The sequence below is a fragment of the Gavia stellata genome, chromosome 2 (genome assembly GCF_030936135.1).
Source record: "Gavia stellata isolate bGavSte3 chromosome 2, bGavSte3.hap2, whole genome shotgun sequence".
Lineage (NCBI taxonomy): Eukaryota > Metazoa > Chordata > Aves > Gaviiformes > Gaviidae > Gavia > Gavia stellata.
This window is the reverse complement of record NC_082595.1, coordinates 102,458,787-102,486,696: the sequence shown is the minus strand read 5'-3', so window position 1 is coordinate 102,486,696 and position 27,910 is coordinate 102,458,787. Positions and strand designations below refer to the sequence as shown.

The window sequence follows — 27,910 nt, the reverse complement described above, 5'->3', positions numbered from 1 at the left end:
AAAGAAATTCAGCCCCTGGTATATTTTTTGCGGGATGGTTTCCTGCCTCGTTTTTGCTGTCTACAGTGAGATGTGCAAAGACCAACCCGCAGCAGCGCTGAAGAGCGCTGAAGTTGCTTTCAGCCGAAGAAGAAGGGGTAATTTGCAGGAGGGCGCTTCTTTTGAAGCGGCGCTTTTGCCGCAAACCTCTCGCAGCGTTTTACACCGCCGGCAAACCTCTTCCGAGCAGCGGAGCGTCGGATGCAACGAAGGCACGGGAAGAGAGTGCGGGGCCCGCCCCGGGGATCCGCGGGCGGGAGGACACCCCCCAACCCCTTATGTTTTCGGGGAGGAACCCCCGCGGGCGGTGCGCGGGAGCCCGGGCGCAGACGGGCCGTCCCGGGAGCGGGGCCGCCCGGGGAGCGGTGCCTGCCCGGCCCGGCGGGAGCGCTCCCTCCCCTCTCCCCGGAGCGGCGCCGGGGGAAAGGCAGCGCACCTCCGTGATTTTCCCACACTGGAAAGGGAAGGGAGGGCTTTTAACGTTATTATTATTATTATTAATTATTATTTTTAGCGAGAAGGAAGGAAGCTCGGCGGGAGGAACGCCGCTGCCGCAGAGGAAATCTGGGAATGCAATGGGAGGGAAGCGGCGGCTGCCGCCGGCCGGGGAGGGGGCCCGAGGCCCGGCAGCCCGGCGCTGGCGGCGCAGGTAGCGCGGCGGCAGGAAGCGGGGGCGGGCGGCAGGGCGTGCCGGGCCGGGCCGGGCCGTGCCGGGCCGGGAGCCGAGGGGAGGGGAGGGGAGGGGAGGCGGAGCCGGCCGGGGGGTGGCCGTAAGGTGAAGGTTGTTGCAGCGGGTTCATTAAAAGAGAGAGTTCAACTCCCCGCCGCCGCAGAGTGCTGCTGGGGGGCTGGTTCGGCGGCTTGCGAAGGGGGAAAGAAAGAGAAGGGAAGAAAAAGAAAGAGGGAGAGAACCCGCAGCCGCTTCAAAGAACACCGAGAGGAGCGGGGCCAGCGCGGCGGAGGGGACCGCGGCAAGAAGGAAGGGGCAGGCTGTGCGCTCCCGAGGCGCGGCGAGGAGGAAGGATGGTGAAGGTGGTGGCCGTGTGGCTGGTGGCCCTTTGCTTCCAGGCTGCTGTCCCGGTGAGCCCGCTGCGAGCGGGGGGCGGCGCGGCGCACGTGGGGCGGCGGGGCCCGGGCGGCCGCGCGGGGCCGGGGCGGGCTGGGCTGGGCTGGGGGCCGCCGCGTCCCGTGAGCCGCCCGGCTCCCCCCTTCCGACGGGTTACGGCAGGGGAGCCCTGCCCTGCCAGGAGGGTTCGGTGGCCTTTTGTGCTGGCGGCGGGCTCCAGCCCGGGCTGGCCCGGCAGCCTTAATTCAAACCAGACCCGCTGCGGCTGCTGCCGACCTGCCGGCGGCTCCGCCCCGGTGCGCCGCGGGGCGGGCGGCGCTGCCCGGTAACCCTCCGCCGGGGCCAGGGAGCCCCTCGGTGCGCCCGGGAAAGGGGGGACGGGCGGGGGGAGATGCTCACGTCCTCCCTCCGGCGTGGTGCGCCCCGGAGGGGGGCGAGCGGTAAGTTTGGGCGAGCGCTCGCATGTGGCCCTTTGTGGCCCGGCTGTGGCCGGGGAGCCCTCCCACGCGCTCCGCCGTCACGGGTGACTTCGGCAACGGGGGTGCTGCTGCCGTGCCCCGGGCACAACGCGGCTCCCGAGGTCGCTCGCCGTCGGCTGCTCCCCGACCGCCTTTGTGCCCGGAGAGCCTTTGGCCCGCAGGCGCTACGCCCGGATGCCTTTTATTTCTGCCCACTAAACCAAAAATCCTGGTGGTCCACGCGGCGCGCGAATCCTCCGGCTGCCCCTGTGCCCGTGCGCGGCAGCAGCCCCGGGAAAGCAGCCCCGGGAAAGCAGCCCCGCTTCCCCTCCCGGGCGGCGCCGTGCGGCCCCCCCGGCGCCCCGCCGCCGCCTCCAGCCCCGCGGAGCCGCCTGGGCAGGGCTCGGGGCCGTCCGCTTTCTCCCTCCTCGCCGCCTTCCTCAGCGCCGCGCTCACTGAGCTCCTCCGCGCCTCCTGAACGTAGCAACAGCGCGGTGGTGGGGCTTGCACCTTCCCACAGCTCCGGCGTTTCGGGGGGGCTCTGCTGGGGACGTGCGGAGCGGCTCCGCAGGGCTGCGGGCGGCCTTTCGGCCTTGGGAAGAAACTCCGCTTCCGCGCAGCAGCCGCCGCCAGATGTCATCCATGGACAGAGGATGGCTCTCCCGCTGCTCCCTGCCTCTGCGCCGCCCGGGGAGGGCCTTTCCACGGAAATCTGGCACCGCAGCCTTGTCAAAGCGCTTTGCTTGGTGCTCCAGGTCTGTGCTGGGGGCCTGGGCTCTGCCTCGTCCCCTAACCTCTGCGTGGGGTCAGCAAGTGTGGGACAGGAGTCCTTGCGGCCACCTCCCGAGGGGCACAAAGCCCGAGTCACCATCCCTTTCTCCTGTGGTGAGGGACACGCGCTCCCCGCTTCCCGTGTGCGTGCGCCAGACCTGTGTGCGCGTTGCTCGTGAAGTCGTCCTCTTTGGATGAGTTAGAAGGAACAAGTGGACCACGAGGGTTTGTGTGAGCAGGCAGGGTCATCAAAGTTAAAACTGGAGTTGTTTTTTCTTTCTGAAAGGGAGTAATGGATTTGAAACTTGTCTGGAGATGAACTACAGCAGCAGTTGGATAAGGAGTGGCAGAACAAAGTGCACGGCAGGATCTAAGCTCCTCAAAATACCTCCAGTTTTGCTGTCCCCTTCTGCCTGTGAACTCTACCTGTAGATGTGGGCACGTACCCTTCTAGCCCACGTGGTAGTGAGTAGTTATGGGATGGCTAAAAATGACAAGCATGTGAGCGTAATCAGCCCGGTTTCATGGGGAGAGGGCTCTGCTCATAGCTTCTGAATAAGCGTTTGACTGAATAAAGTGGAAAAACTGCAGTTAACTTGCAGCCTCTGGAGTGCATTTGATAAAAGTCCCCTATGATAAATATTCCTTACCAGAAATGATAAGGACATGAAGTAAATGCTTGTCTGGAGTTTTCCTGTGTAAGAGACACGCAGGCCTGGATGACGCTTCAGATCAAGGGGTTTAATGGGTGAACACATGGAGGAGCAGAAGTCCTTGGGGCTCTCCGTGGTGACTCAGCGCTGAGGCTGTTTCCCTTCTGGTGATCACATGGCCTTTTCCCCATGTCAAAATGTCGGTGACATGGACTAAGCTGCCTTTCCCACCCATCTGGAATAATGATGCTTTTGCATCAAGTGGCAGAAAACCTCTTGTGTTGGGCACAGAAAGCGGAGAGACCTTACACAGACCTTTGCATGAGCCAGATCACAGTGCTGTGGGCACTGGCATGGTTGGGTTGGGTTCCTGGTGGTCTGATTGTTGGAAAGTGTGCCACTGCTGCTGGCACATCACTTGACCCTTGGCTATTGCTGCATGGCTCGACTCGTCATATTGTCATAGAAGTAATAGGAAGAAGAAAGTGGCCGAATGATAGCTGTTTTATTTCTGAGTACTCTTACCCGCAGGAATGGTTGGGGAGGTTCCTATTCTTCTTCAGGGTGACGCTTTATTGCTCAAAACACCTTGTATGAGAGTAATTGCCCTCTTTGTTATGATGGGGGCATTGATTTCCTTGAAATAAGAAGGCTGATGCATCTTAATGGATTAACCTAGTTATTCTTTCAAATGGAAACTTTTACATGGTATAGCCCTGCCATGAAGCTAACCAAGCCAAGATGTATATAGCCTGCTGCGGGAGGGCAGTGGACAATCCAGCCTGTATCGTGAGGGAAAACAGAGTTTTGATTGTTTCATCTGGTGTAGGTGCACGCTGCTGGTTAACACAAGCTTAGCAGAGCAGGCAAAACCTTTTTCCAAGGGTGATGTCATTCCTACCTGAATGTAAACTAATTAGAAGAAATTAGGTAGTCCAGCTTGCTTATTAAACATGTAGGCAGTGGATAAGGAGAAAACACTTTCTTCTATAGTATATGCACAGCAGGGTCACATTATTAATCAAGCACTATAAACAGTGCTTCTCCAGCTGAACGCTCACTTGCTGGTGGCTACCTCCCAGTAAAATGGTGACTATTGTATCTGGTCAACTCTGATTAGAGCAGAGACAAATCAGCTGTGGTTTGTATCGTGTAAGGGGGCTCTGGTGCAAGTTTGTAGTCTTTTGTTCCAGGTTTCTCTCAGTTTCAAGCGGCTAGAAGAGCTAATACTTTTAATGGCAGCACTCTGAAACTTCTGGAAACCAAACAATCCTCTCTAACAACCCGAGACAAGTTACAGCAAGTGCAAGAAACCTGTAAGCCTTCTAAAATTAAGCTAGTGCACTAACCTGAAATGTAGGCTGCTGTTTCAGCAGCAAAATTGGTCCATTTTAAGTATGTGTTTTGCATTGCTAGTGCTTGGATGTCTCCAGGTGGCCTATATAGTAGCACTTCGTCCTAACCTTGTTTGAAGTGGCTCTTGTCTCCACGAACCATACTAATGCCTCTGAGAGGGTCATTCCACACTTGTTTGTGTCTTCTGGCATTTAGGGAGCTGGGAATTTAGTAGGACCTGCTTACAGGGAGGAGGGAGCTTCTTGGGACAGAGAAGATAGGACCCCTTTCCTGCAGAGGTGCTGTCAATGATAAAATTGCAGTGCTTCAGCATTGCAGCATTAGGAGACATCCAAGATGAAAATAATACTCTTTATTAACTCGGAGCTATTAATACAGCACTCCAGGACAGCTGGAGATTGATGCACGACATAGGGTACTTCAAATGGCACTAGTCCCTCGGGACAATGTTCAGTTGATGTTAAGGCACCTAAATGTAGGTGTCTATGTGCATGCTAGGTGCCTAAGCTCTCATTATAGTCATGGCGCTGTAATCGGTGGAGCCAAAGAGAGCGATTATCTGACCAGCCCCTGCACGTCTACTTCAAGGCGAGTTGCTTTGTTGGGGCTTTGTTGACTAGATCTCATTTTTGCCTATAAGGGGAGCATAGACACCTTTGCTTTAGTGTCTTTATCGGAGAGCAATTTAGCTCCAAGTGATAGTCTTTTTACTTTCATGGTAACTCTGTCCATAAACAAACAGACTGGACAGGTGCTGTTTCTGTGCCAAGAGAACTAGCAAAGCAGTGGGAAACATCAACTTTCAGCTAGAACGACATCTCTTTCTGTTCTAGTGCAACTGGATCAGTGCCTCCAAACAATACTGTAGTCTTGCTCTGCTAAAGGCTGTGGAAGAAATTAGGGAGTATAGTTGGGTCCTGCAACGGCATTCTGAAGTGAGGAATATGAACAGAAACATAAGTGGATGTATTTTGGGGGGGGTGAGGATTGTGAGCTGTTGAGGAGGCATCAGAGCATTTTAGTATTTAAAGGCATTGTTTATTTGTGGATTAGAAGTGAGGAACCTTTGTTACTCCCTAGACTTTGATACAGGCAGTGAACTTGCAAAGTGGAAGTTGTTTTGACCAACAGTGCAAGGACTTCTGGTGTTTCTTACAGGTTCACTTCTCTTCTGAGCTGAGAAGATACTCTAAAATGCAGAGAGCATGTGGTGTCTCCTTAGGAGTGCTGAGTGTCAATTTTGTTAACAGGTCTCTAAGTTAGAGTTGACTAGCATACTTCATTTGAACTACTGCTCTGCTAGGCTACTGGTGTACCACAGAAATGAGCTTTATCTGGCCTGGCTAGAAACCTGGGGTAGTGCACTTTCTACTGTGGGGATGCTAGTGAAAAAGTTACTGCACTGTGAAGCCTTACCTCAAGGTGAGATAACATTTGGACCTCCTACAAGCAACTCTCGTGGAGCAACATCTGCTAATGTGGTGGTTTCCCAACCTCTTAGTTTCTCAAGCAGTACTTGGCTGCAGTCGATGTTCTTGGGTCTTGTGGAACCGGCATGGGTCCAACAGAGTCTGTTAGCTTGGGCTCCTTGCCATGCTTGACTGTAATGTTTGTATCTCACCGCTGAGACCAGTCTCACCAGTGAGGCTTGCTTTGCTGGATGGGAACCAGCGTGTTAGTGGGATCTGGATGGAGTTGGTAATAGAACTTCCCGTTGAGTCACTGGAGCTGCAGTTACAACTGAGTCATGGAGGTGTTCTAAGTCATGGCTTTCCCTGCTAGGCTTCTAGTTTGAAACTCCTTTGGGTTTGATCAGTTGAAGAGCTCTTGCTCCTTCACTTATATGTCTTGCTGCTGTGCCCTCTGGCAGAACTATCTTCTCCATAGCCCTTGTTTTTGCAGTATAGTTCTCATTAATGCCCACTCATTTTGCCTCTCAGTGTTCAGGGCTTTTCTAATAACTGAAAGGTCTTCAGGATTGCTATTGCAGAATGACTCTTGACTAAATCAAAGGCACTGATAAAAGGTAGGGAACTGCCTGCCAACCAGCTTAAAATACTCACGGGTATCTTGCCTTTCATGGAGGCTGTGTTTTCTTGTCATACTCCACCCTGTAACTTTTCTGCACTGCCTGTGCAGTAATGACAGTGTCTTGTGTGCCAGTCACGGAAACAAAGGCTGACGGTCTTGATTGTTGGCTGTAGGCAGTCCCAGGCACACACTCCTGTCAACCAGACTTCTGCAAAGTACAGCCAGTTCACCCAACAACTTCTCTGAGTGCCCTGGCTCCATCACCTGAGCATATACAAGCCACAGCTAGAGAATGGGGGTTGCTCTTTGTCTGCTTGTGCCATGTGATGAGGAGCTTATTGCCTCTTAAATGGAAGGAAACTTGAACTCCATTCCAGTTGTAAGGGCAGCGTGCCGAATGCTTTCTGAGCAGCACTGCAGACCATGACTGTCTTGCGCTGTACACAGGAAAGCTCTTCTAATTAGTTTCTAATGCTGGTGGCAGTACACATCCTGGTCAGAGCCAGTCAGCAGCTCCAGTCCAGCCCCTTGCATCTAGGGATTACTAGACGAGCAGACTGTATATTGAAGCCAGAGGTGGGCAGGAGAGAGTGGAGCCAGTCTACCATCTGGAGAGCAAGCAGTGATTAACGTAACGATTTCCAGATGAGAGCTCTTGTGAAGCTTCATGTCGTAGCAGCGGTACTGCTGTGGCTGTGTTGGTAGGGAGCCTTTGCATGCTCCCTGGGGATCCGAGCTGGCAGCTACGGTGCTGGAAGAAGAGACTACCTGCCTCTTTCCTGTCCCAAAATAGGACCCTATTGATGCTTTATTGAGACCAGTAGAGTGGAGAAATATAAAGGGAGGTTTGTCTACATTTATATGTAGAGATGTCTATCCCTGTTACGTACTGTTTGTTGACCAGCTCACAGCAGGATTTGGAGGCTGTATGCCCTGACGCCAGGATGGTGATCTGGGAGATTTGATGCCTGTGCTCTGCACAACCACAGGAGCTCGGAGCAGCCTGTCTATCTACCAAAACATCAGTCTCGGGTAAGAGCATCGCTGAAGAAGAGAGAACCTGTTATCCCACTGACCAGCTAATAGGTACCTTCTTTAGGGACAGAGCCCAGGCTTTCTTTGGTCAAGAAGTTGAGGCGTAAGAGGAGTAAAAGCCCAAACTGGAGGAACCACAAAGCTCGCTTGAATTCCTATTTAACACAAACACTAATATATGTGATATTTTTCACTCCCCTGCTGTGCTCTGTGCTTATGAAACTGTAATAGAGACTCTCGCACTGGCAGACTTGATGGCCAAATGAGATTGTCCACGTCACTGGTTCTAACATGGTGTAAGTGGCACCTACGTGCAGTGGAGAAGTGGTAGTGAGGCTTGCATCGAAACTTGCCTAACAGCCTGCAGCTAGACAGCTTTGACTTCTAAATCTCTTTCTGTCCTAACGGAGGAATCATCTAGATCGTGACTACTTTCCCATCAGTGAACAAAGCGCCTAACAAAAGAGGCTGACTCTGGCATGTCTGGGCAGTGGCAAAGGAGTGCTCTGCTATCGTGCGCTTACATCAACTGACTCATGGCCTCGACGAGGAAAGCTGCTAGCTTAATCCACCAGCAGCATCGGCTCTGCTCTGAAGCATGTTTAACTTGCAAAAAGTTCATCAGTCTGCAGCTGCAGTCGCACTGAGCTGTGAAATGGTGGTGAGCTTCTTGCTACAGAAGGTGGAAGATGCGATTATGAATAATTAGAAGTTATTACTGTAGTAGCTGAAAAGTGCTAAATGCTCAGTATGCCCCCACCTCCCCAGCATGCAGCCAAAAGGGGTTAAGAAGATCCACCAGACCTCCCTACTCTGATTCTAGTGAGTAAAACAGGCTGGACACTAGTTGTCCTGTGGCCAGCTTAAATGCTAGAGTCCCAATCGTATAGCAAATCTTATTTTCTGACCTATCCTTTAACACTTCCCCCCCTCTGCCCCCAGGTTCCCCAGCAGGCAATCTTCCCATGCATTATTTGGGGGCATACCAGTTGGCAAGGCTCAAAACTGTGCCAAAGATCATTCTAATAACTTGATGGTATAGATTGCGTTCCAGTGCCTGGGGACGTTCCCTGATGTTGTTTAATTTACTAATATGGATGTAGCCAGTGGGTCTCTGGCAGCAGGCCCAGAATATTATGAAATTGTGAAAACTGCAGTATTCAGTAAAAGAAAGTGAAAGTTCCTAACAGGAAATCACGACTCTCTCATTTGGAAACTGAACCTTTTTGGATGCTTCAGAAGGATGAGCAACTGCAGTTGTGTGAGAAATCCTGTGTAATCAATCAGCTGAGGTTTGCAAGGTGAATACTATAAATCTGGAACAGCAAAGTGTTCAGTGTAGTAGTGATGGTGCTGGTACATGCCGGTGATTCAGCCTGTGCTTTTAGAATTGGCCCATGAGGTGGTCCTTCAGCATTTTATGCTCTACTTTCTTTAGAGAGCTATTGTGCTGACTAGAGTTGGTAGTCAGTGAGTAGACCCAGAATTTTATTCGTTTGTGAAATATCTTTAACTTAGTGATGTTTGAACAGTGTCACAAGTTTGATCTATTGTTATGTAGCATCTAGCTACCCCGATGATACTCCTTGCCAGAAACTTGTCTGAACTAAGGGACATGTGCTAGGAATAACTTGGTACTAAAGCACTTCACCTTGCCTTGCAATTTTTAGTACTGTTTTATTGACTTGTCTTAATGCCTAACAGTCCATCAGAGGTGGCATTAGTGATGTCTCTTGTCTCTTCACAGTATAGATGTGTAAAACATGGGGATGTCCAAATCACAGCTTAAGTATTACAGTTGCCCATATGAGGCAGGAGAGCATCTAGACTCCACAAATGTGGTAGCATCTCCCCCTCAATTCTAACCTCCTCAACTGATTTGGTGACTGCTGTGAAACAAGGCTGTGGGGAAAACAGGTGAACAAGCTGCATACCCAAAAATGAAGGCATGAGATAGCTGAAGCTGGTATCTGTTACAGTGAGACTTGGGTAACAGCTTGGATCAAAGGGAAGCTCTCCAATTTATCCTGCCTTTGTAACAGTCCTTTGTTCAGGGCTCTGCTGTACAGATGTGGTACTAAATAGTGCAACCGAGTGACTCTAGGTCAGGGTCGATTAGTTTAATCCACAAGGTGTTTGGTTGAGAAATGCCTAATGTTTGGTCAAGAAATGCCTAATGTTCATTTCTGAAATGAGTAGAACTATAGATGACTAGAGCGCAATTGCAGCAGCAGGTTTTTTTAAGACTGTTTCGGATGGGAGGATTTCATTTGATGCTTCATCTTTGAAATGATACTTCAACACCCTCATGACTCAGCTTGGAAGTATACCAGCCGGCTTCCATAAGCTCATTGAGGTGTTGCATAATTTAACTGTAAACGGGGAAACTGCTGTCAGAACTTTGTTTTACATGCAGGATTACCAACGCTTTTGTAAACCTGAACACAGAAGCCATTAGTGTCCTAGGAAGAGGCACTGAGAGCTTGATCTCTGCACCATTTTATATGGGTAGATCACTTGCTGTATGGTCCAGTGGTTATGAGGATGCATATTTCTCCAAGGGAGTTCATGCAGTCTGAACTGTGTTCTATGTTAGAGTAATTCAGTGAAATGCAGCCCAGCCTGTGCCTGAAGACCAGCTGGCCTACTGCTGTTTATTCTGAGGAGACTACTAGTACCCGAAATATTTACATGCTGCTTTTCTTTGGCACCTGTACTCAGGAGCTGCTAAGACTATGTGGAAAGAAGGGGTGATGCTAGGAGTGCCTCTTTGAGAAGGCTCTTGGGATGGGGAACAGCATATTCCTGATCTGAGATGTAGCTCCTGCGTCTGGTGGAGATGTTTCAGTCCTTTTGTGCACAGCTTAGTCATGCTCGTGTAACTGCACCTGTGTGGCAGGGATGACTTCTGCATTATAAACAATCTAGGCTTAGTTAACACTGTAAGATCCTGTGGATAAAACAGACCTGATAGCATGCCTCATAATGTAGGGAGACTTGATTTTTTCACATCCGTGCTGGTTTATTGAAACTGGAAATGGTGAGGTGTAGAAGCAAATGCAAAAAGTACACTTAATGGTGTAAGACCTGCCAAGGCGCAGGAACTGCCCTGCATTGGATCAAAAGCCAAATCTAAAGCTGCTTGCATGGTCTGCATGAGTCCAGCAACTGGCTGCTGATTGAGACTTGCAAGTCCCTTCTTAACAGACTGGTGTGAGTCCTGCTGTGCAAGAACAAAATTTCTTAGAATGAGTTAAAGCTTAGCTATAGGGAGCGTGACCAAATCAGAAGGGAGCTGCTGAATGCCAACTGTTGGCTCATTTTGCAGTCCTAATCTAACTTGCTTCTGCAGCTCCCTTGCAAATAGTCAAGGTCTTCTGTACCAGACTGACAAATAACAGCACCAAGGGATCAGGTTGTCGGGTGTGACCGGTCCTGACATCTGGTGTGCACATGTGAGACGGAGACTGGGACAATGTCTGTTCAAGCCTGGCAGCTCTTTCTGGATGCTTCCAGTTCCCTAATCATTGGGTTTTCACTGGGGGGTGTGCCTGAAAAAGGTTGGTGGTGGTGCTGTAACTAAGAAGCTGGGTATGAGATTTATAATGAAATACAGCATTCAAACGTAACAGATGTCTGGGATGTGTGTATGGAAAATACATTGTTCGCAAAAAAACCTCTTCACAGGCATTGGAGACTTCATCGTGCCTCCTTCCAGAGAAAACATGGAGTTTTACAGAAGTGATCAAGAAGGCCTTATCTTGGATTGTTGAGTCTCAGGCTGGTTGTCATGACAGGGTAAACTACGAGCGGATCAACTGGGAAGCTAAAGCAGAGTTTGATAGCAGCAGGCCTTACAGCTGGCAGGTGTTTCTGCCACTGAAGTGTCAGCAAAGAGAAAATAATTTTTATTGTCTTGCGCATAGGCAGTTGCTGTAGGATATGTTCTCCTATAAAACCTTAAGCCTGTATGGTTCCACTGTAACTTTATGTGACTAATCAGAATACTTTGTCAGCTTTTTTGTTGTTGTAAGTGTAACTATTTGTAGGTTTAAGTAGTCTCATTAAGTTTACCAACTAACCTGCTTTAGCTGAGACCTTTAGTACACCAGGGTTGCGAGTTCATCTTTCTGCTGAGGTTTAAATAACTTCCTAGCTGCTAGGAACCAGAAGTACTGCCAGTAAACCCTTAGTTTGATGGTACACTAGGGATTTTTATCTGAAACTTGGATTTTATTGACCTAGCGTAGCACTGCAAGCAGTTTGTTGAAATTAGAAACATATATATGTATCACTAATGGAGTGAAAATGCTTCTGTGATCCTTCAAGAAGATCTTACAGCTTTTGTCTCCTGGCTCCTTGGCGTATCTCACACTAGGTAATTGCTAGAATTCAAGGAGAAGAGGGAAATTCCCAGCATTAAGATAAGAACCTGGGTCTTCTCCTAGCCCTGTGCCTGGATACTGAAGGCTGTTGCACTTACTCTTGCCTGATAATAATTCCTGGAGGCAGGAAGTATTCCTGGCTGCATGTTGGCTTCCCTTCCTCAGGTGAAGCAGAACAGCTTCTTCCCCCCAGAATACTGTGTAGCATGGTGATGAGGTCGCGTCTGACTTCCAGGAACACATCTGCTCAGGTCAGAGCACTCGTGCAGCTATAGTGTTGCTTGTGGTAGTTTGCTGATCACACAAAAGCTGGCATGGAGCTCATTTGAAATGGATAGTAGTTCCACCAGCCAAGTTGTATGGCATTTATCTCCTGGAAACAGGCTTCCCTAGGACCAGAGGCACACACATGTTTTCCTGGGGCTGCTGAGAGGCATCTGTGATTCATAGTGTGCTGCCAGCCTCATTTGCATACTTGAGATGCCATAGACCACATCACACTTTCCTATAGAGACGACTGTGATTTCTGAGCTGGGATTTTTGCGCTGAATGACTGAAGATGAAAAAAGCAAGTTGTGCTCCTGTGGGACCAAAGTCCTTGAACTGCCTCTCTTGTGTCTTGACGTTGGTGTGCTGCAGGATTGCGCTCCATTCTGCGGGGATGGCCTCACCAGGAGGAGTGTGCAGGGTTGAGCCTGTCGGCATCCTGGCACATGGACTACAGCTGCACACTGACCAGTTTGAGCTAACAGGCCTACTGGAAGAAGACAGTCTCAAATGGGACGAATGGAGACACTAGCTGCTTTGCAGCTCTTCCCTCAAACACAGTCTTAGACCACATTCATCCGCCTCAGGGCTGTAATGCTAATTGGTCTCCTCTACTGGGAGCTGGGTTGTTTCTTAGCTTTATGGTGAGAGGAGACTGGCTTCTCCAACCCATGCATGCTGTGAAGGAGCAATCAGGCTGTCTGAAGCCCACTATTGCACTTGCCAGGAAGTCTCTTTGGTTCTGTAGCAAGTTTCACACCAGTGAGAGTCCTCAGTTCTGATCCCGTAAGACAGGGTGAGTAGGTGGCAAGAGATGGGGCAAAGAAAGAAATTTGCACCCAGATGCAAGTGAGACTGTTTGTTCGTGGCAACAGAGGTCAATGCATGGATAGGAATAATTGGCTAAGGATAGGGACTGGGTTTGCTGGGGCTGCTGTTGAAGACGTAAGGTCAATGTGTTTGTATGTGTTGGAGGGCAACACTACAAAGTCCAGTCTCCATTTAAGTGGCTATAACTGCTGATGACTTGTCTGGGGTGAGTTGCTCAACCTCACCTGCCTGAACTCCACAGCAGGGGCCGCGTGTATGCTGCGGTCATCCTGCATGTTGTGAACTAGCCATGTTGGAATACATGGTAGCCAGGCGGCATGTGGCTGTGCTACCGCAGGGACCTTAGATCCTGTCACTTTTAATTTCTTCTTCCGTCAGGAGGGTCATGTTTATCTGTGTTGCAGTTACTAGTACGCATGGGTAGTGGGTTTTGGGCTACTAGAGTCCTTTGTTGGATGGGTTTCTGTTTCATAAAGATTTTCTGACCAGCATACTCCCCTCTTATAACCTTACTTTGTCAGGGTTCCTGGGATGGGCAGCCCACCACTGGCTTTGGCTGAAACTAAGCAATTCCCCATCTGTGTTTTTCTAAACAAGCAGATGAACTGGCTGTTGCTGTAAGACTGAATCTTCTCTGCTGGTTTTGCTAGAAAGTAAGAAGTGCTGGTGACTTTAAGTCAGAGGGTTTTAAGAGAAGTTAGGTCTGTCTGGTCTCTGCTTACACAGCTCACTGTTCATCTCTCAAGCCAGATGAAATAGGTTGAAATTAATTCCCCAGGATGAACTGGAGCTGTTAGTTGTATGGCCTCACTGAGCTGCACCTACTTTGCACAACTCTTTGAGGTTACACATTGACTGTGGCTTTCTCGTGCTATCTGAAGAAATGAACACCTGAGCTATCAAGTATGTTAAAGAGCTGCAGGGAAGGCTCTTTAAAGAAAAGCAGTTATAACATAAAACTGAACTGGCTGCTTCTCATGAGATTAGCTGCAGGGAAGAGAGCTTTCTCTTTAGACTGCATCTTCAAAACACAGGCTGCCTTGAATGTGAGAGGCAAAAGGTACCCCACTTTTGGCCATATTGTGACAATCTGCACCTGCCACTGATACAGAGTTGAGTGCTTGTTGTGTGCCACGTCTGTGAATGTGTTGACCTGTCAGTGAGATTCAGTCATTGGCCTGGGCTGTATTGCTTGCTTGGAAGGAGCAGGTTGGCATGAATGAAAGCAGTGTGTAATAACTTACTTGTACAATATATCCTCCAGGTGAAAAACCAGGAGCACAGACTCTTAAGTCACTTCTCTGTATTGCTGAAGGACTGACCAGACTTCTAGCGGAGCTGGCTGAGAGAGAGCTGGGAGGCAGCTCAGCTCTTCTGCATCAGAACTGACGTGGTGCTCTGTACACTCCTAGCAGCGTGCACAAGTGATGTGTTGTCACTGATGCTGTGTATGTTGCATGGCCACAAGCTTCCCCGGCTGCGGTGTCCATAAACCTGTTGGACACCTACTACCCTGGCTTTGCTCAGCCCTCTCTGCTGAAGGATGTGCAATATACCCCTTGTCCAGTACTAAACCATAGCCCCACCGGACCTCCTGTAAAATTCAGGTGGCTCAAAACAAAAGCAGTACTATTGCTTTTCTGAATAAGGCATCTATCTAGCCTTTGCTGCTGTGTTCAGGAGATCAGGGAGGACTCAGAAGCAGTGTTGTCAGACTTAGGAACAAACCTTATCCAATGTGAACAAACAAACTCTCCGCAGAAGGGAACTCTCCCTACAACCCCTCTCCTTGTTCCTTTTTGTACAAACCTATGCGGCCCTTTGAGTCAGCCTCTGATTTGCATGTTGCCTGCAGTCTGAGGGTGGTGATGTGCATTTCCATAATGCATGGCGGTGGCAGGTTATTTTACTGCCCCTCTGCCGCAGGGTAGGTGAATGTGTGTCAGCATCCCAGGAACCCAGGCTGTGATTCTCTATGAATTGCTTAAGCAGCCCTGGCTGCCGTGCTCTGCCCTGTGCCAATACAAACACTTGTGCGTTCGTGCACCGAGCAGGATTGCGGAACTGGTCCTGCTGGAAAATTCTTTGCATGATGTTTTCTCCTCTTTTTTTTTTATATATATAACCAGACCAGTTCCCTGATCTGGTTCACCATGAGACTGTACAAACAGCTATGCAGGGGATGGTCTAGGAAGCATGAAGTAGCACACTCTCGTGGGAGGTGATAGTTTAAAGGGCCCTGCTGCAGAATGTGAAACCCAACCTGATGGTGACAGGCTGGTTCATTTTTGCTCTTGGCATGTTGATTGCTGTGTTTCAGCCCTACTTAATTAAAAAAGTGCCCTGTCACGGTAAGGAGAAAATGTAATGCTGATTGGGCAATAGCATGGTACTTACCAGGTGAGCCTCTAGAAGTATTGGGACTCTAGCTGCTGTGTGTATTGAGTAGCTGGATGCTCCTCTTCCTTGGCCACTGCATCTTGTTCAAAGGATCAGAGTATGCTTCTACAGCTGTGGCCGCAAAACTTCACAGAAAAGGAGGATCAAAGCCTAGCAGACAGTGGACAGAGTTTAGTCTGGTCTGTTCAGCCCATAGCGGAACAGATCCTAAAAGCTCTCATTCTATTTTGAGTAAGTGTTGGAAGGTGTTTCACTGCCTTGAGAGCCCAAGTGCCAAGAGGTAGCTACTGTGTGATGATCAGGTGGTTCATGCTTCAAACAAAAGCAACTGCTGTTGCAGCTCGTACCTCTCCTTAAAAGAGAGGTCCTAAGAGGCCAATAAGAACTTAATTAACCAAGATTTTCCAGATTTCTTTATACTAATAATGATCTGACAGAGAAGCAACCAGATTAACTGGCATTAACCTTTTGCTACTAAAATGGTGCTTGCCTTGCTAAGTGAAAGAGCATCCTTTACTTTCTACTTGAGAGCTGCCTGACTGCTTCCCTTTGGAAGGAGCACCCTGTGAGCCACTAACCAGCCTTACTCCAGTTGGCATGAACTGATGGATGGAAGGGTGGGGATGCTGAAGCCTGTTGGTATGCAGCAAAAGCTCATTGAGGGAGCGAGGAAACGACACTATCTGAAATAGGGAGGGCAGATAGTTGTAATGCTTTGAACAGCCTTGATTGGAACACTAGCCGGGGCAAAAGTACTGCTTAAATCTAGCCTACCCAGTCCATGGGCTGTTTGTGGGACAGTTTGTAGCTGTCTTTCTGCTCTTTGGCCTGTGCTGTCTGTATCTTTGGCTGTTCTAGGAAGATAACTACTTCATTAACCTTCAGGGTCACAAAGCAGCACTGGTGCTTATCTTGAGCAGTGGAGTAACAGGAGAAACAACCGGAAGAGCCATTAGCTGAGATGGTGCCACATTGCTACTGACTTCTGGTGTAGCAGACTTGCACGCAAGCTTCACTTCTGACTTGCCACATAGAAGCATGAGTTCTGTTTCAGCTACTCCCAAATTTATGGCTGACTTAAAATTGAAGGCGTGCATGGTCAACTTGCAGTCTGTATGCCTGCAGAAGGAGGGGGATAACTGAGGATGCTGGTGGCTTGTGTCCCCCCCCGTCCTGTCCCCCCGCCATAACCATTTAAGCTGTCTGAAGACCATGGACATCTGGGACTGGCCTTAATCATGCGTGGGCTATTCACTGCAGAATATCAAGGTTTAACAAAGCTAAAATTTCTTTCAGCAGGTGGTTTTGTCTTCCCCCACACACATATCAGTATTTTGAGGTTAGAACTGTTTCAGGCTGCTCTGCCTCAGAGAGCATTTCTGTTAGAGCATCTAGCTCTGCTTTTCAATATATAGAAAAAAATGAAAGACAAACTTTTCTGTTTGAGTTTATTTTAGAGATGTTCAAATCCTTGTGAAAGTCTTTTTCTAGATGCTCCAGTGTCATATTTGGTAGCCAAACTAGAGAGCAAATAATTATCTTGTTCTTTTATGTCTCTCTTAAACAAAAGCAAACCATTGGTTTTGTTTCCCATAAAGTTGGAAGAATCCTGCAGGATGCTTAGGGAGGTGTTTGAGGTGAGAGAGCTCCTTACAGCTCATTCCTTTTCAGCTGAATAGGAAGGATTTATTAGGAGAAACAAATGTGCAAATTTAACAGCATTACTCAGATAATGGAGGATTTCAAGTGTTTTTGACAGTGCTGTAATAGGCTGATCACTAACTAGGATTAATAAGAGTGGGATACAAATCATCCTTAATCTCCTTCAGAGCTTGTAGCAGCTTGTGGCAAAGCCAGTGTTTTTGCTTACCTCAAAAAACAATTTGAAAAAAGCTGCTTCCTTTTACATATACTATGGCTCCAAATTAAATAAATGTGGTTCCCAGTTTGGGTGGGGTGAGATCAACTAATAAACTACAAATCTCCCCTTAATCATGAGGAAGTACTTCAGATCTGTGCTCTAGCAGGAGGGAGCTCTGTGGCAGCTGACGGGATAAGCACAGAAAGATTCGTGTATTGAGACTGCGACCAAGATGAAGACTGAAGAACAGTTAGAAATGATGCTTTTAAAAAAAAAAAAAGTCTGGAGTATGTCAGACTTCTGGAGCCAATAATATTGCTAATGAGTTGTGAAAGCCTGGCCCATTCCTGATTAAATTGAAGATGCCGCTAAGCAGCTTTCTGGTTGTCCCAGAAGAACTGAATAACTATTGTTCTGCAACAATACAGCTCTCAGCAAGAGCAGAAGCTAACAGTCTCTCCAGGGTTTCCCCTAAACAGGCTGCTTTGATAGTTGGGGAAGGGGTCTTCCACCCGTTAATGGGAACTGCTTAATGCATATCAAAAATGCTGTTAAAAATTTTACCCCTCACATGCGACTGAATTCAGTGACACCAAAGCAAAAGGGCTAGGCAAGTATTTCTAATCAGTTGTCTGACTGCTAAAAAAAAAACCCCAAACCTAAAAAAATATAAGCTTGTTAAATGGTAAAAAAGCAACATGTTGTAGGTGCAGTATAAGAATTGAAAGTTTTTTGACCAGAATACATGAGATACCATCAGAAATCCTTCAAAGGATCCACCACCTGAACTTAAATGCCTTCATCCAGCCTCCCTAGCATCAATTACAATGTGAATGGTCTGAAAATAGTCTCAGTGGACTGAAAAATAAATTGGATGATGACAGAAGTAATTTCTAAAAGCACATCCACATTAGCTGAATATATGTAACAGTCTGATAATAAAATTTTGAGCTGAAGTAATGCAAAGCTGTTGGTAGAGTAATCTTGCTTTAAGCTGAAATTTATTTTCAGCTCTTTCATTTGATAGCACAACCTGGTGATTCAATCTGTCTTCTGTGTCCCTAATCCTCTTGACTGATCAAAACCTTTCTCATTGGTGTAACTCAGCTGCAATAAAAGGTCATGGAAAACCCTTGACCATGAGGTGTTTGTTGTCTGAACAGCACGGTCTGTCTTCCTGATGCAAATCCAAATTAGTTCAATCCCTTCCGATGCTGTCCTGAGTCAGTGTTTTATGTTAACCTTGCTGTGTCGGAAATCTTTCAGCAGCAGATCATTATAGAAGCATGACCTTTCTGCAGTACTTGCATTTTGTGGTGCCATAAGGAAAGGTTACTGCCTTTCATGCCTACTAAAGCTGTAGTCTGTGGAGCAAGAAGTGTAGTCTTTATATAACCGTACGGTTACATAAATTAGGCAAATGTTCCTTAATACTCATGTGTCATGAAATTGGATGATGTCATGAAGTTACATCACTTTGTGGATATTCTGACTGGTATCTACATGTTCATAATCCTATACTGTCCCTTGAGTATTTGGGACAAAGAAAGTCCCTCTTGGATCCCAGGCTTCAAACTACCTGGTCAAAGGGAGATGCCACAACTCCCAGAGGAGCAGCTTGGGACAAGACCCTTTGGGACAACTAAGTGGAAGGACACATTTAGTGGAACTTCACTAACTTCTCATATAAAGCTGTGGAAAGCAGACTTTATTAATCCTGAATCATGTTTCCTATTATTCTTTTGAAGTACAGTAGCCAACCTCAGGGGACAGGAACCGGTCTGAGTCTGCCTTCATGTTTGCAGGGTGGCTGCTGAGCAGCAGCTGGCCAACTCTACACTAGAACAGCATGGGTCTCCATTGGTTTAGACTGGGCTGCACTGGACTTCCCTCCTCTGAGGAGGACCTAGCTATCCCTGCTAAGATACAGAAATCAAACTAGGATTCAAACAAGTACATGACAAAGGCTGTGGAGAAGCAGAACATGCAGCAGCCTGGGAAAAGGCTAAAAGCTCAGGTGTGAGGGGAAATGTAAGGGTAGGCTGGCTGAACACGCTGGTTAACAAGAAGGGAACCGTGCGTGGCATGACTGAACAAACCTCATCCATTACCACCACAAGGGGAAGGGGTGCTGGCTCAGTAGTCAAGATCAAGAGTTTTGCTATTTGATGTCCTGACAGGCTGCGATCCTTTCAGGAGTGTTGCTGAGGTCTGCAGACCATCAAATCTGTCCAGGTGTTCTTGGAAATCCTGTATGAGCTACCCCTGAAGATTTAGATTTGGGGGGAAGTCAGTCTCAATCCTAGATAAAGGTGTATGGTGACATCTCTTAAACTGTGTTGGCAGACCCTTTCTTCAATAAAAAGCTTTAGAGATTGCTTTCTAACTTCTTCAAGGTAGAGTCTTCCCACTGGGAGGAGAATGCACCCCCCCTTTTGCAATGCATCCCCCTTTTGCACTCAAAACCAAGCTGAGTGGGAGAACAAAGGATTGCACTTGCCACTGCTAGTGCAAGAAAGGAGGGAGGAAAATGGTCCTCAACTCCCCCCCCCACCAAAATGGTGCCATTTCTGAAGTCTGACTTCACTTCTGAACATACTGGAAAGGATGCTCAAGGGAGCAGAGTTTGGGCAGCCTGGCAGTTAATTCCATATTCTTTCCACACCACCAGTTCGTACTCTTTAATATTTGAAGTGTAGTGAGATCAGATTGTGTGAGTCACTGACCTTCGACACAAGAAGGAAAACATACAGGAAGTACTTATCTGACCTACTTTCCATGGATGAGTGCAAAAGCACAGTGCAAACAAGCAGGGACAAATCTAAAAATCCAAATTACCTCATGACATGCAGCTAAACAAAAGATTGAAGGGCAATTTCTTCATGAAAGTGTGAGAAAAAGTGGTTTGGTTTGTGTTTTTTTTTCCAGTAGAGAAGGAAAGTGCTAAGAAGGTTAATGTCTATATGAGCTTTTTTGTTCTTTTTTGTTATTTAAAAAAAAAAAATCTACCTACAATGATTGTCTAGAAGGGGTAAGATCTCGGGCTCGATTAGGTGGTGGCGGCTTGCATACTTCTTTGTCTTCAGAGAGGTCGAACCTAATGGGCTAGTTAACCCCCTTGGAAACTAGTTCTATGGAAATGTAGGAAATGGATAAGGTGTTAAGGAAGGAAGAGAAAACTGGATAAACCTGATATCTTAAAAGAATGAAAACGAGATAGGGCCAATAAATACAGTCCTATAAATAAAGTGACAATGAGAGAGCTCGACTGCTTTGTTTGACAGATCATACTAGTGCTGGCTAACTTCTTCCTAGGATGAAAATGGGTGTTATAGTCATTTTTAAGTGACACTGTGTTAATGTAAGCTAGCGAAATACCGTGCGCCTGGGTGCAGAACTGGCAAGAATGTGTGTTCTTCTTTTCACATAATAAAATGAGATTTCATATTCCTGATAAAACCATGATCAGCTTCGATGATGCAACATATTATCTCCTAAACTTGCAGAAGGGGCAGTGCTGGAAAGGGATGACGAGGGCATCTTGAGGATGGGATAGAAGTCAAAATTCTGGAAAATGGGGAATGTAATTGGATGGGGTAAGGCAAAATTCAGAAGTGACTTTTATAAGGCTTTGGTTTGAAATCTGAGAAGGGGTAATGACTGGTTAGGTAATGGTAGCCCTGCAGAAATAAACCTGGGGCTAGTCATGAGGTGAGAATCAAGCATGTTGTACCAACAGGAACAGTACGTGTATACAGCAGAGGCCAACAAGATGCGTGAACTTATCACTCTGCTTTATTTAGTGTTGTCATCTTTGGATATCCTGAACAGCTTTGAACGTTGTGTGTTGCGACAAACAGGTGCAGTAGAACAGGGGTTTGGCCTCTTGTTTCAGCAACTGAACTTCTGTGCTGGTTAGTGTACTCATTGAAGCATAAATGGAGAAAGCTCAGGGCTGTATTCTCCTACGTGGAAGGCTGGCTTCTATCTCAGGACTTAGTCTGAGTGCCCACACTTATAAAAAGAGAATCTCATTCTACTTCCAGTTAGATGCTGTAGTTTCAGGTATGTGAACAGTGCTGGAAGGGCTCAAAAAGGCAGAGAAGCCAAATTACTTTGTCTCCCCTTCCTTTCTGCTCCTTAGAAGTAATGCAGTAATTCACAGGTGAAGCGGTTGGTAGAAGTGAAGACATGAGCAGACAGAACCTGAAGCAGAATGGTTATGTTGTGTAAGGACTGAGTATCGGCTGCTACCAGGATGCAGCTCTGAACAGATTCCTTGCTTGCTTCTTTCCCAAAGCAAGTGCAGCCTGGAAGCAGCGCAGAGAAGGGAGACAGACAGCAAGACTGACCTTTCCAACACAGAATAGACTAACCAGAACTACTTTCTTGGGGAGGGAGGTTGGAATGAAGAAAGTTGAGAATCTGCAGTCTGAACAAAGAAAGTTTGTGTAACCTTCAGGAGCCCTTACAGGACTCTGTGCAAGCAACATGATAACTTCAAGTGATCTCATCACTAACACACCTTTTCCCCTTCTCTTTAAAGCAAACTACAAATCTGAACCTTCCTCCTGAAGATCTCGATTCATCTGGTGATGACGATGATGTGTTCTCAGGTTCAGGTGCAGGTGAGTTATTAACACTTGTACTGTTAGTGCTTGATCCTTCCAGAATGTGGTAATCGAGATCTTGATGAGCATCCAAGCTAAAAGGGGGGGAGGGAGGAATCACACACGCACCCCGCTGCCCCAGAATATGAGAGTTGGGAACAGAGAAAGAGCCTAATCTATTAATCTTGTATTGCTTCAGATACTAACAATTAGCAGAAAATGAGCTATAGGAGACTTGAAAAGGAGCAGAAGCAAATATACTCCATGTCACTGCTAAGACAAAATATTGCATGAAGAATGTTAGGAAACTGGAGTGATTCTTTACTCATGGGGAAGAAAGGCCGTAAGAAGTGCCTTTGTCCTCTCTTATGAGCTGGTAGGAGATACCATTTGATGGTGTGTAAACCCCAACCTGCCAACATACATCAAGCACAAATTTTATCTGTCATCAGATGTGCAAGTTCCCATGGGCCGTAATTTTTTGAAAGTGGAATAAAGAGTTTTTAGACTGGGGAAAAGGTCTATCGGAATGATTACTAAACTGCATGAGAGAGACCTTTGGTGTTCAGTGCTGAAGTTGAGGAGATGCTACTGAGGAAAGAGCAAGCTATTGAAAGCTAAAGCATGGTATCCTTCTGCTTCCTTCCAGCCACATGCTTGTATTTTAGATTAAATTCTGCAGGAATAAGACCCTGAAACCAGTGCCACATGTGCCAGTGACTGAAGGTGCTGAGTACGTGGGTGACTGCTCTGAATCACATAAAAGATATTTATGGGAAAAGGGTTAGATACACTGAGCAGCGCTGAAAGCAGATGTACCCCTTGTTGACCTGTCTGCAAACAGACTAGCACTTGTGCTTTGGGGAGAAGCAGATGACTGGCGAAGTATTGTTGAATAGCTCATTGGTCTGTCTCTTCCTTATTCCACTGAAAAGGATAAGGAATTACAAACTGAACTGCTGTTATTACAATAATTGGCTGTGCAGGTTAGGCATCCTCCTTAGACCAGCGTCCTGAAGATATTGTTAATAGGTCTCTAAACTGGCCAAGGATAATATTTTTTTGTTTTGCAGGTCCCCTGACTGACCAGTCTCGCACCTGGAGAATCCCAGGAGAACCAACTAATTCCTCATTACTGGCAACACCAATGGATTTCAATGAACAGCCATTTCCGGGGATTGAGAGCCGAACTGAAAAGGAAGTAATATCTCCTTCTGCAACTAGTAATGTAGTGACAGAGGAGCCAGTTGTAGCTGTGAAGGATGAATTACCCATCCTGGGCTCACCTGATGAGAAACCAACGAATGATGCGGATACAACAACAGTTAGAAGCCCCGCTACCCACTTTCCTTCAGTGGTTCATGTAACTCCTTCAGAAGCCTCAGGCACGGTCCATGAGCTGGAACCTAAAATCCCTAGCTCTGATGTGCCAGACACTAAAGACCTGCCTGAGCCCCACTCTACCATCCATCATGAGGGAGACATCACAGCCACCCCCACGACGACAGCTCCAAAGGACGTTGTTCCTACACATGAGGAGATTTCTGAAGATGGTTCTGGAGACCCGGTGAGGACTAATAGCCTTGACACCCTTTCCAGGGAGATGGCTTTAGTAGTATGTAGTAAGTTGGTTTTGCAGGAAAGGGTGGTAATTCATCAAAAACAATGATTGATTTAATAGGTTATATTGGTGGAGGGTTTTAGATGAGAAAAAACAAAGCTGTGGAAAGTCTCCAGTAACAGGCATGATGAGAAACGTGAATAACCTGCTTTGTATGTCCCAACAGGGAGACTTCATCTTGACTAAAGATGAGGATTTGGTGCCCACCCAGAACTCAGAAGTGCAAGCTGACTCTGGGAGGAATGCCAAAGCAGCAGGAGCCTCGGGAATTATGGACAGAAAAGAAGTTCTTGGAGGTACCTGATATTCTGGATTTCTAGTTGGTAAAAGCAGACTCTCATAGGAGTCTTCCAGGCAGCAGAAGCTGCAGTTCTGCAAGTACATCTCTGAGTGTGAAAGCCAACCTTTTACATTAGACCCTCTGAAATGGGGGTGGTGATTCATGATTCTATGCTGTTGAAACCCAAACAGGGGCAAATATTAATCTGCTAATAGTAAAGCAGCCACTGCTAGTTATCTGGAATATGTTTAAACCTATTCCTCAATGCCTCTCAAAAATTACAATATTCCAGCTCTAATGCTGACTGGGTCAAATTACTAGAGTTGAACAACGTAGCCTTGCATGCTCTGCAGCGTGGCCTGGTGGGAAATCTGTTTCTCTAGGTTTACCTCGTGTAGATGAGCAGGCTCTTGGTAATGGCAGGATGACTGGTTTGGGAGGGGGCAAAAGAACAAATTAATTTCTGTAAGTCAGGAAGTTGGGGACTGCTCTGTAAGGAACAATCTGGACCTTAGAATCATACTAGCATTATCTGGTGTGGCATCCAAGAGTAACTTGTGGCTTTTTCCCCCTTCTAGGTGTTATTGCTGGAGGGCTAGTAGGCTTGGTGTTTGCAGTGTTTCTAGTTGCATTTATGCTGTACAGAATGAAGAAAAAAGACGAAGGAAGCTATTCACTGGATGAACCAAAACAGTCTAACGGAGGATACCAAAAACCACACAAACAAGAAGAATTCTATGCATAAACACTGATCTTCAGGACACTTCTTATTCCATCTTTCTTGGACTCTTCTCTCCCTGCACGTGGACCTCCTAGTGTGCTTTGCATTAAACTTAAGCCATATGATCATTGGGTTATTTGCCCTTACCACTTTGCCATTGGAAATTTTATAATTACAAAGTAGATCTGGATTTATTGAACATGCCCTGCTTTCTTGCACAACTTTTTTTAATTTTTTTTTTTTTTTCAACAGAAGTGGGACTTCAAGTTCCTAAACTCACTTTCATTTAGATAAAGACTGCTGGGGCAGGCGGTGGGGAGAAGATAAGGGAGTACTGTATGTATAAACCTCTTGATATTTAGGGAAAGGGCTAGCAAGAATAAACAATTACCAGTGCTCAAATTCTGTATAGCAGGGATCCTTCCTATTTAACTCATAGATGTGTTTTAAGTGTAACAAATGGCTACGCTGGGCAGACATTTTGTACACTGCAATCCTCTAGCTCTTTCTAACTGCCATTTTTGGAGCACTTACTGCCTATGAAACATCAAGCTGAACATGATTTTTAGTGAAAGGAGGTCTGAGGGGCAGGGTAAGCAAATGACTGTCACGTGGTTTAAAATAACATTTTGGAAGCATTATCCCATACTCAGAAACAGCTCCTAAGCTGTTGGTGCATACACTAATACAAAACAAACCCCCAAAACTAAGTGGAGAGTTCATTTTACCAGTAGTGTTGGACTGTCCCACTACCCTCTTGCTCTTTCTAGGCTTAGATAAGAATTTTTTCTAAGCAGTCTCATCTCAGACGTTCCCTCTTCTTAGGTGCCAAATCTAGGCTGGGCTGTTGTGCTGCAAATACTCTTACCCTGTGCTACTGTGTAATCGCCAGGTGACTGATGGCGTGTTGTAGCACCTACCTCTCTGTGCACTGTTTACAGTGATTGTCTTGGAACATGGTCTGCCGTCTATGCCACAGAATACCTTGGCACACAGGGGTGGAAGGTAGAAAGCAGCATATCATGACTTCGCAGCTAAGGACTAGAGAAGCATAGCATCTGAAACAAGCCTGATGAAGGCTAAGTGTAGATGGCCTTAAATACAGATATGTAACGGTTGGCGTGCTTGACTCTCATGACTCCGGAACGGCTCTTCAGAAGCTGTTCCTGCACTTTGGAGAGAAGCAACTCCAGGGATGTCAGACTAGTAAGGGCCGAAAAGCACCTCCTGAGGAAAGTCTGGATGCCTGAAGCTGCTGGTGGTCAATGTGCTGTCAGATGTGAGGCACTGAGGCGTCATTGAGGGTCTGGAGTTCTCCAGAGTATCTCAAACCGAGAGAAGAAAAGTGTGGTGTTCTGCACAAGCCTTACTTCTGCTCTGCCTTTGGTTAGCTTCTTCAGTTCCTCATCACTCAGTGCAGAAGGTATGGGGTGGGTGGAGGAGTGTTTACAACTGATGTAAATATTTGTACTGTTGAGCCAGAGGGAATGATTGGAGAATATTGGAGAATAGTGCAACAGTTGGTACAAATGATGCACATTAACAGTAAAACTTAAACCTGTGTAATTTAAATGAAGTATAAAACACTCCTGAGCTGCTATGCAGCTAAAATTGGTGCCTTCTCTGCAAACCCAAGAAAAGAAAACCACTTCTTGATTCCAAACTCTTCTTTATGCACAAGGAAAACTACTTGTGCAGACATGTAGCTGGCTGTTTTTAAGTAAAGCTGCAAAGTCCATTATCTCTTTTTTTTTTTTTTTTTACTGAATGAATTTTTATAGGTTAATGCAATGACCAGATGGTGTTAATTTCAGCTGTAATTCTTTGCTTTGTATAGGAAGGTAGAAATGTTGTTTGATAGGTTTATCTATGAAAAGGTTCTTGTAAAGCACAGGAAGATAAAGTGGTAAACTTCAGTTGTACCTCATAACCTTGCTAGGGGGAAAGGAAAAAAAAAACCAAACCTGTATATTTTGGTAGTCTAAACTGACAGTTTGTGAAACAAACATGACATTCTGTGTTATTTAAGTGGTACAAATGAAATATGAGTTCTAACAGAAGATGCAGCATTTGGTTATCTGTATGCCACGTAAAGGTATACTGCAATAAATGGCATTTTGGCAAGAATGTGTCTGATCTGTGAACATTGCTGTATATAATACTTCACAAAGTAGATGTGGTTTTTAAGACTGCCTAGGTCTTTAAGGAAGTTGGATTCCAAGTATGAAATGTGAATTTTGGTGCTAAACATATGGAGGTTCAGCCCAGAATTCGAAGGGTATGAGTGTGGCCTGCTTTTCTTGTACCCTGCCCTGGATGTCCAGGTTGCAGTGAGCTGCTCTGCCCTGAGGCAGTGGTGTGGGATATGAACAGGCTGTAGTGGAGACTTGAATGAAATCTCTTTGTCAGAGCCCTGCAGCATTTCATGCTGGTTCTGATTTTAGGAGGTCTCCTTGCTTATGCAGTATGTCACCATCCCCAAAAAGGTGAAAAAAGTTGTAAATCTTCCCAGGGCACCTTCTTGCTACCTGTCTTCTGCCTTCAGGAGTTTGAGAGTCTTTCTATGAAAATGTGCTTCCCAAGCCAAATTTGGAGATTGTACCTCCAAGGAGGGAGAATAGAGCGGGCCCGTCTTAAGTATTCTGCTGTACAGCATCAATTATTCTGGGGTGCTACGGCTTGTGTCGGAGGAGATGCAGGAAAACAGAAGTAGAGGAAAACGTCTTTCACAAAATAGGGAAGTCAAAAGCCGCTGCCTGTCTGGGTGGGTCTTATTGCAGCTTATACAGTTACGTTCTTTTACAGGGCTTTGAGCTGTAAGAAACTTTTTTTTTTGTTCTGTAGACTAGTCACCATATTTTTAGTTTATAATATCCTCTTGCTTACACTGGAACCATGTGGGCTGTGTGTTACCTCCAAACATTTTCTGATGGGAATCTTGGTAATTGGAAGGTTTTGAGATCAGGCAAAAGGATTGAAGGATTGAGTTTAGATTCCATAGCTAAACAAAGCTGGAAAGTGCTTTCTTTGCCAGTCCCTTACACAAGTGTCTTACACAGTTTAAGTTCAGAGTTGGCTGTATTGCATAGCAGTGTCTTGCCTGCTATGAATTCTCTTCCTTGGGGGTTCCCAAGACTTTTGCTTCCACCTTCCTAGTCGGTGATGATGTGGGAAGTTAAGGTGTCAGGGAGGGAAAAAAAGAATTGCTGAGGAAAGTGGGAAATTTCTATGTGAAAACCCTTACAAGTAAAATACAGTGTCTGATCCTCAGTGTGCACTTCAGAGAAACTTTGTTGTACTAAGAAAGAATAATCTATAGAAGGGATAGACTGCCTCTATTCTGGTACAGGGTGGCCTGGGTTTTCCTGAGTCACGTTTCTGTTCACCGTGCTTCCTGACTTTCTTCTCCATCCATGCTGGAGCAATTACCACATTTGCTCTTGTTCACAAGTGAGATGCAAAGAATGTGGCTGGCAGAAAATCTGACCCCTTCTTTGTTCTGGAAAAATGAGCTGGAGGGTGTAA

At 46.6% G+C, this 27,910-nt stretch overlaps 1 protein-coding gene across 1 annotated transcript; it reads left to right on the top strand.

The window, feature by feature from the left end:
- The first annotated feature begins 1,097 nt into the window (after positions 1-1,097).
- On the top strand, positions 1,098-26,347 carry SDC1 (syndecan 1). The gene is made up of 5 exons (XM_059835419.1): positions 1,098-1,119; positions 21,700-21,781; positions 22,837-23,330; positions 23,551-23,680; positions 24,243-26,347. The coding sequence occupies exons 3-5, from the start codon at positions 22,911-22,913 to the stop codon at positions 24,407-24,409; spliced, it is 717 nt and encodes a 238-aa protein (XP_059691402.1). The 5' UTR covers positions 1,098-1,119; positions 21,700-21,781; positions 22,837-22,910; the 3' UTR covers positions 24,410-26,347.
- The last annotated feature ends 1,563 nt before the right edge of the window (positions 26,348-27,910 follow it).

Bases quoted from the DNA above. Each gene is read 5' to 3' on its own strand.
- SDC1 (XM_059835419.1), top strand. From the start codon at position 22,911: ATGGATTTCAATGAACAGCCATTTCCGGGGATTGAGAGCCGAACTGAA. The intron at 23,331-23,550 runs GTGAGGACTAAT...ATGTCCCAACAG, and splicing joins AAGATGGTTCTGGAGACCCG to GGAGACTTCATCTTGACTAA. The intron at 23,681-24,242 runs GTACCTGATATT...TCCCCCTTCTAG, and splicing joins CAGAAAAGAAGTTCTTGGAG to GTGTTATTGCTGGAGGGCTA.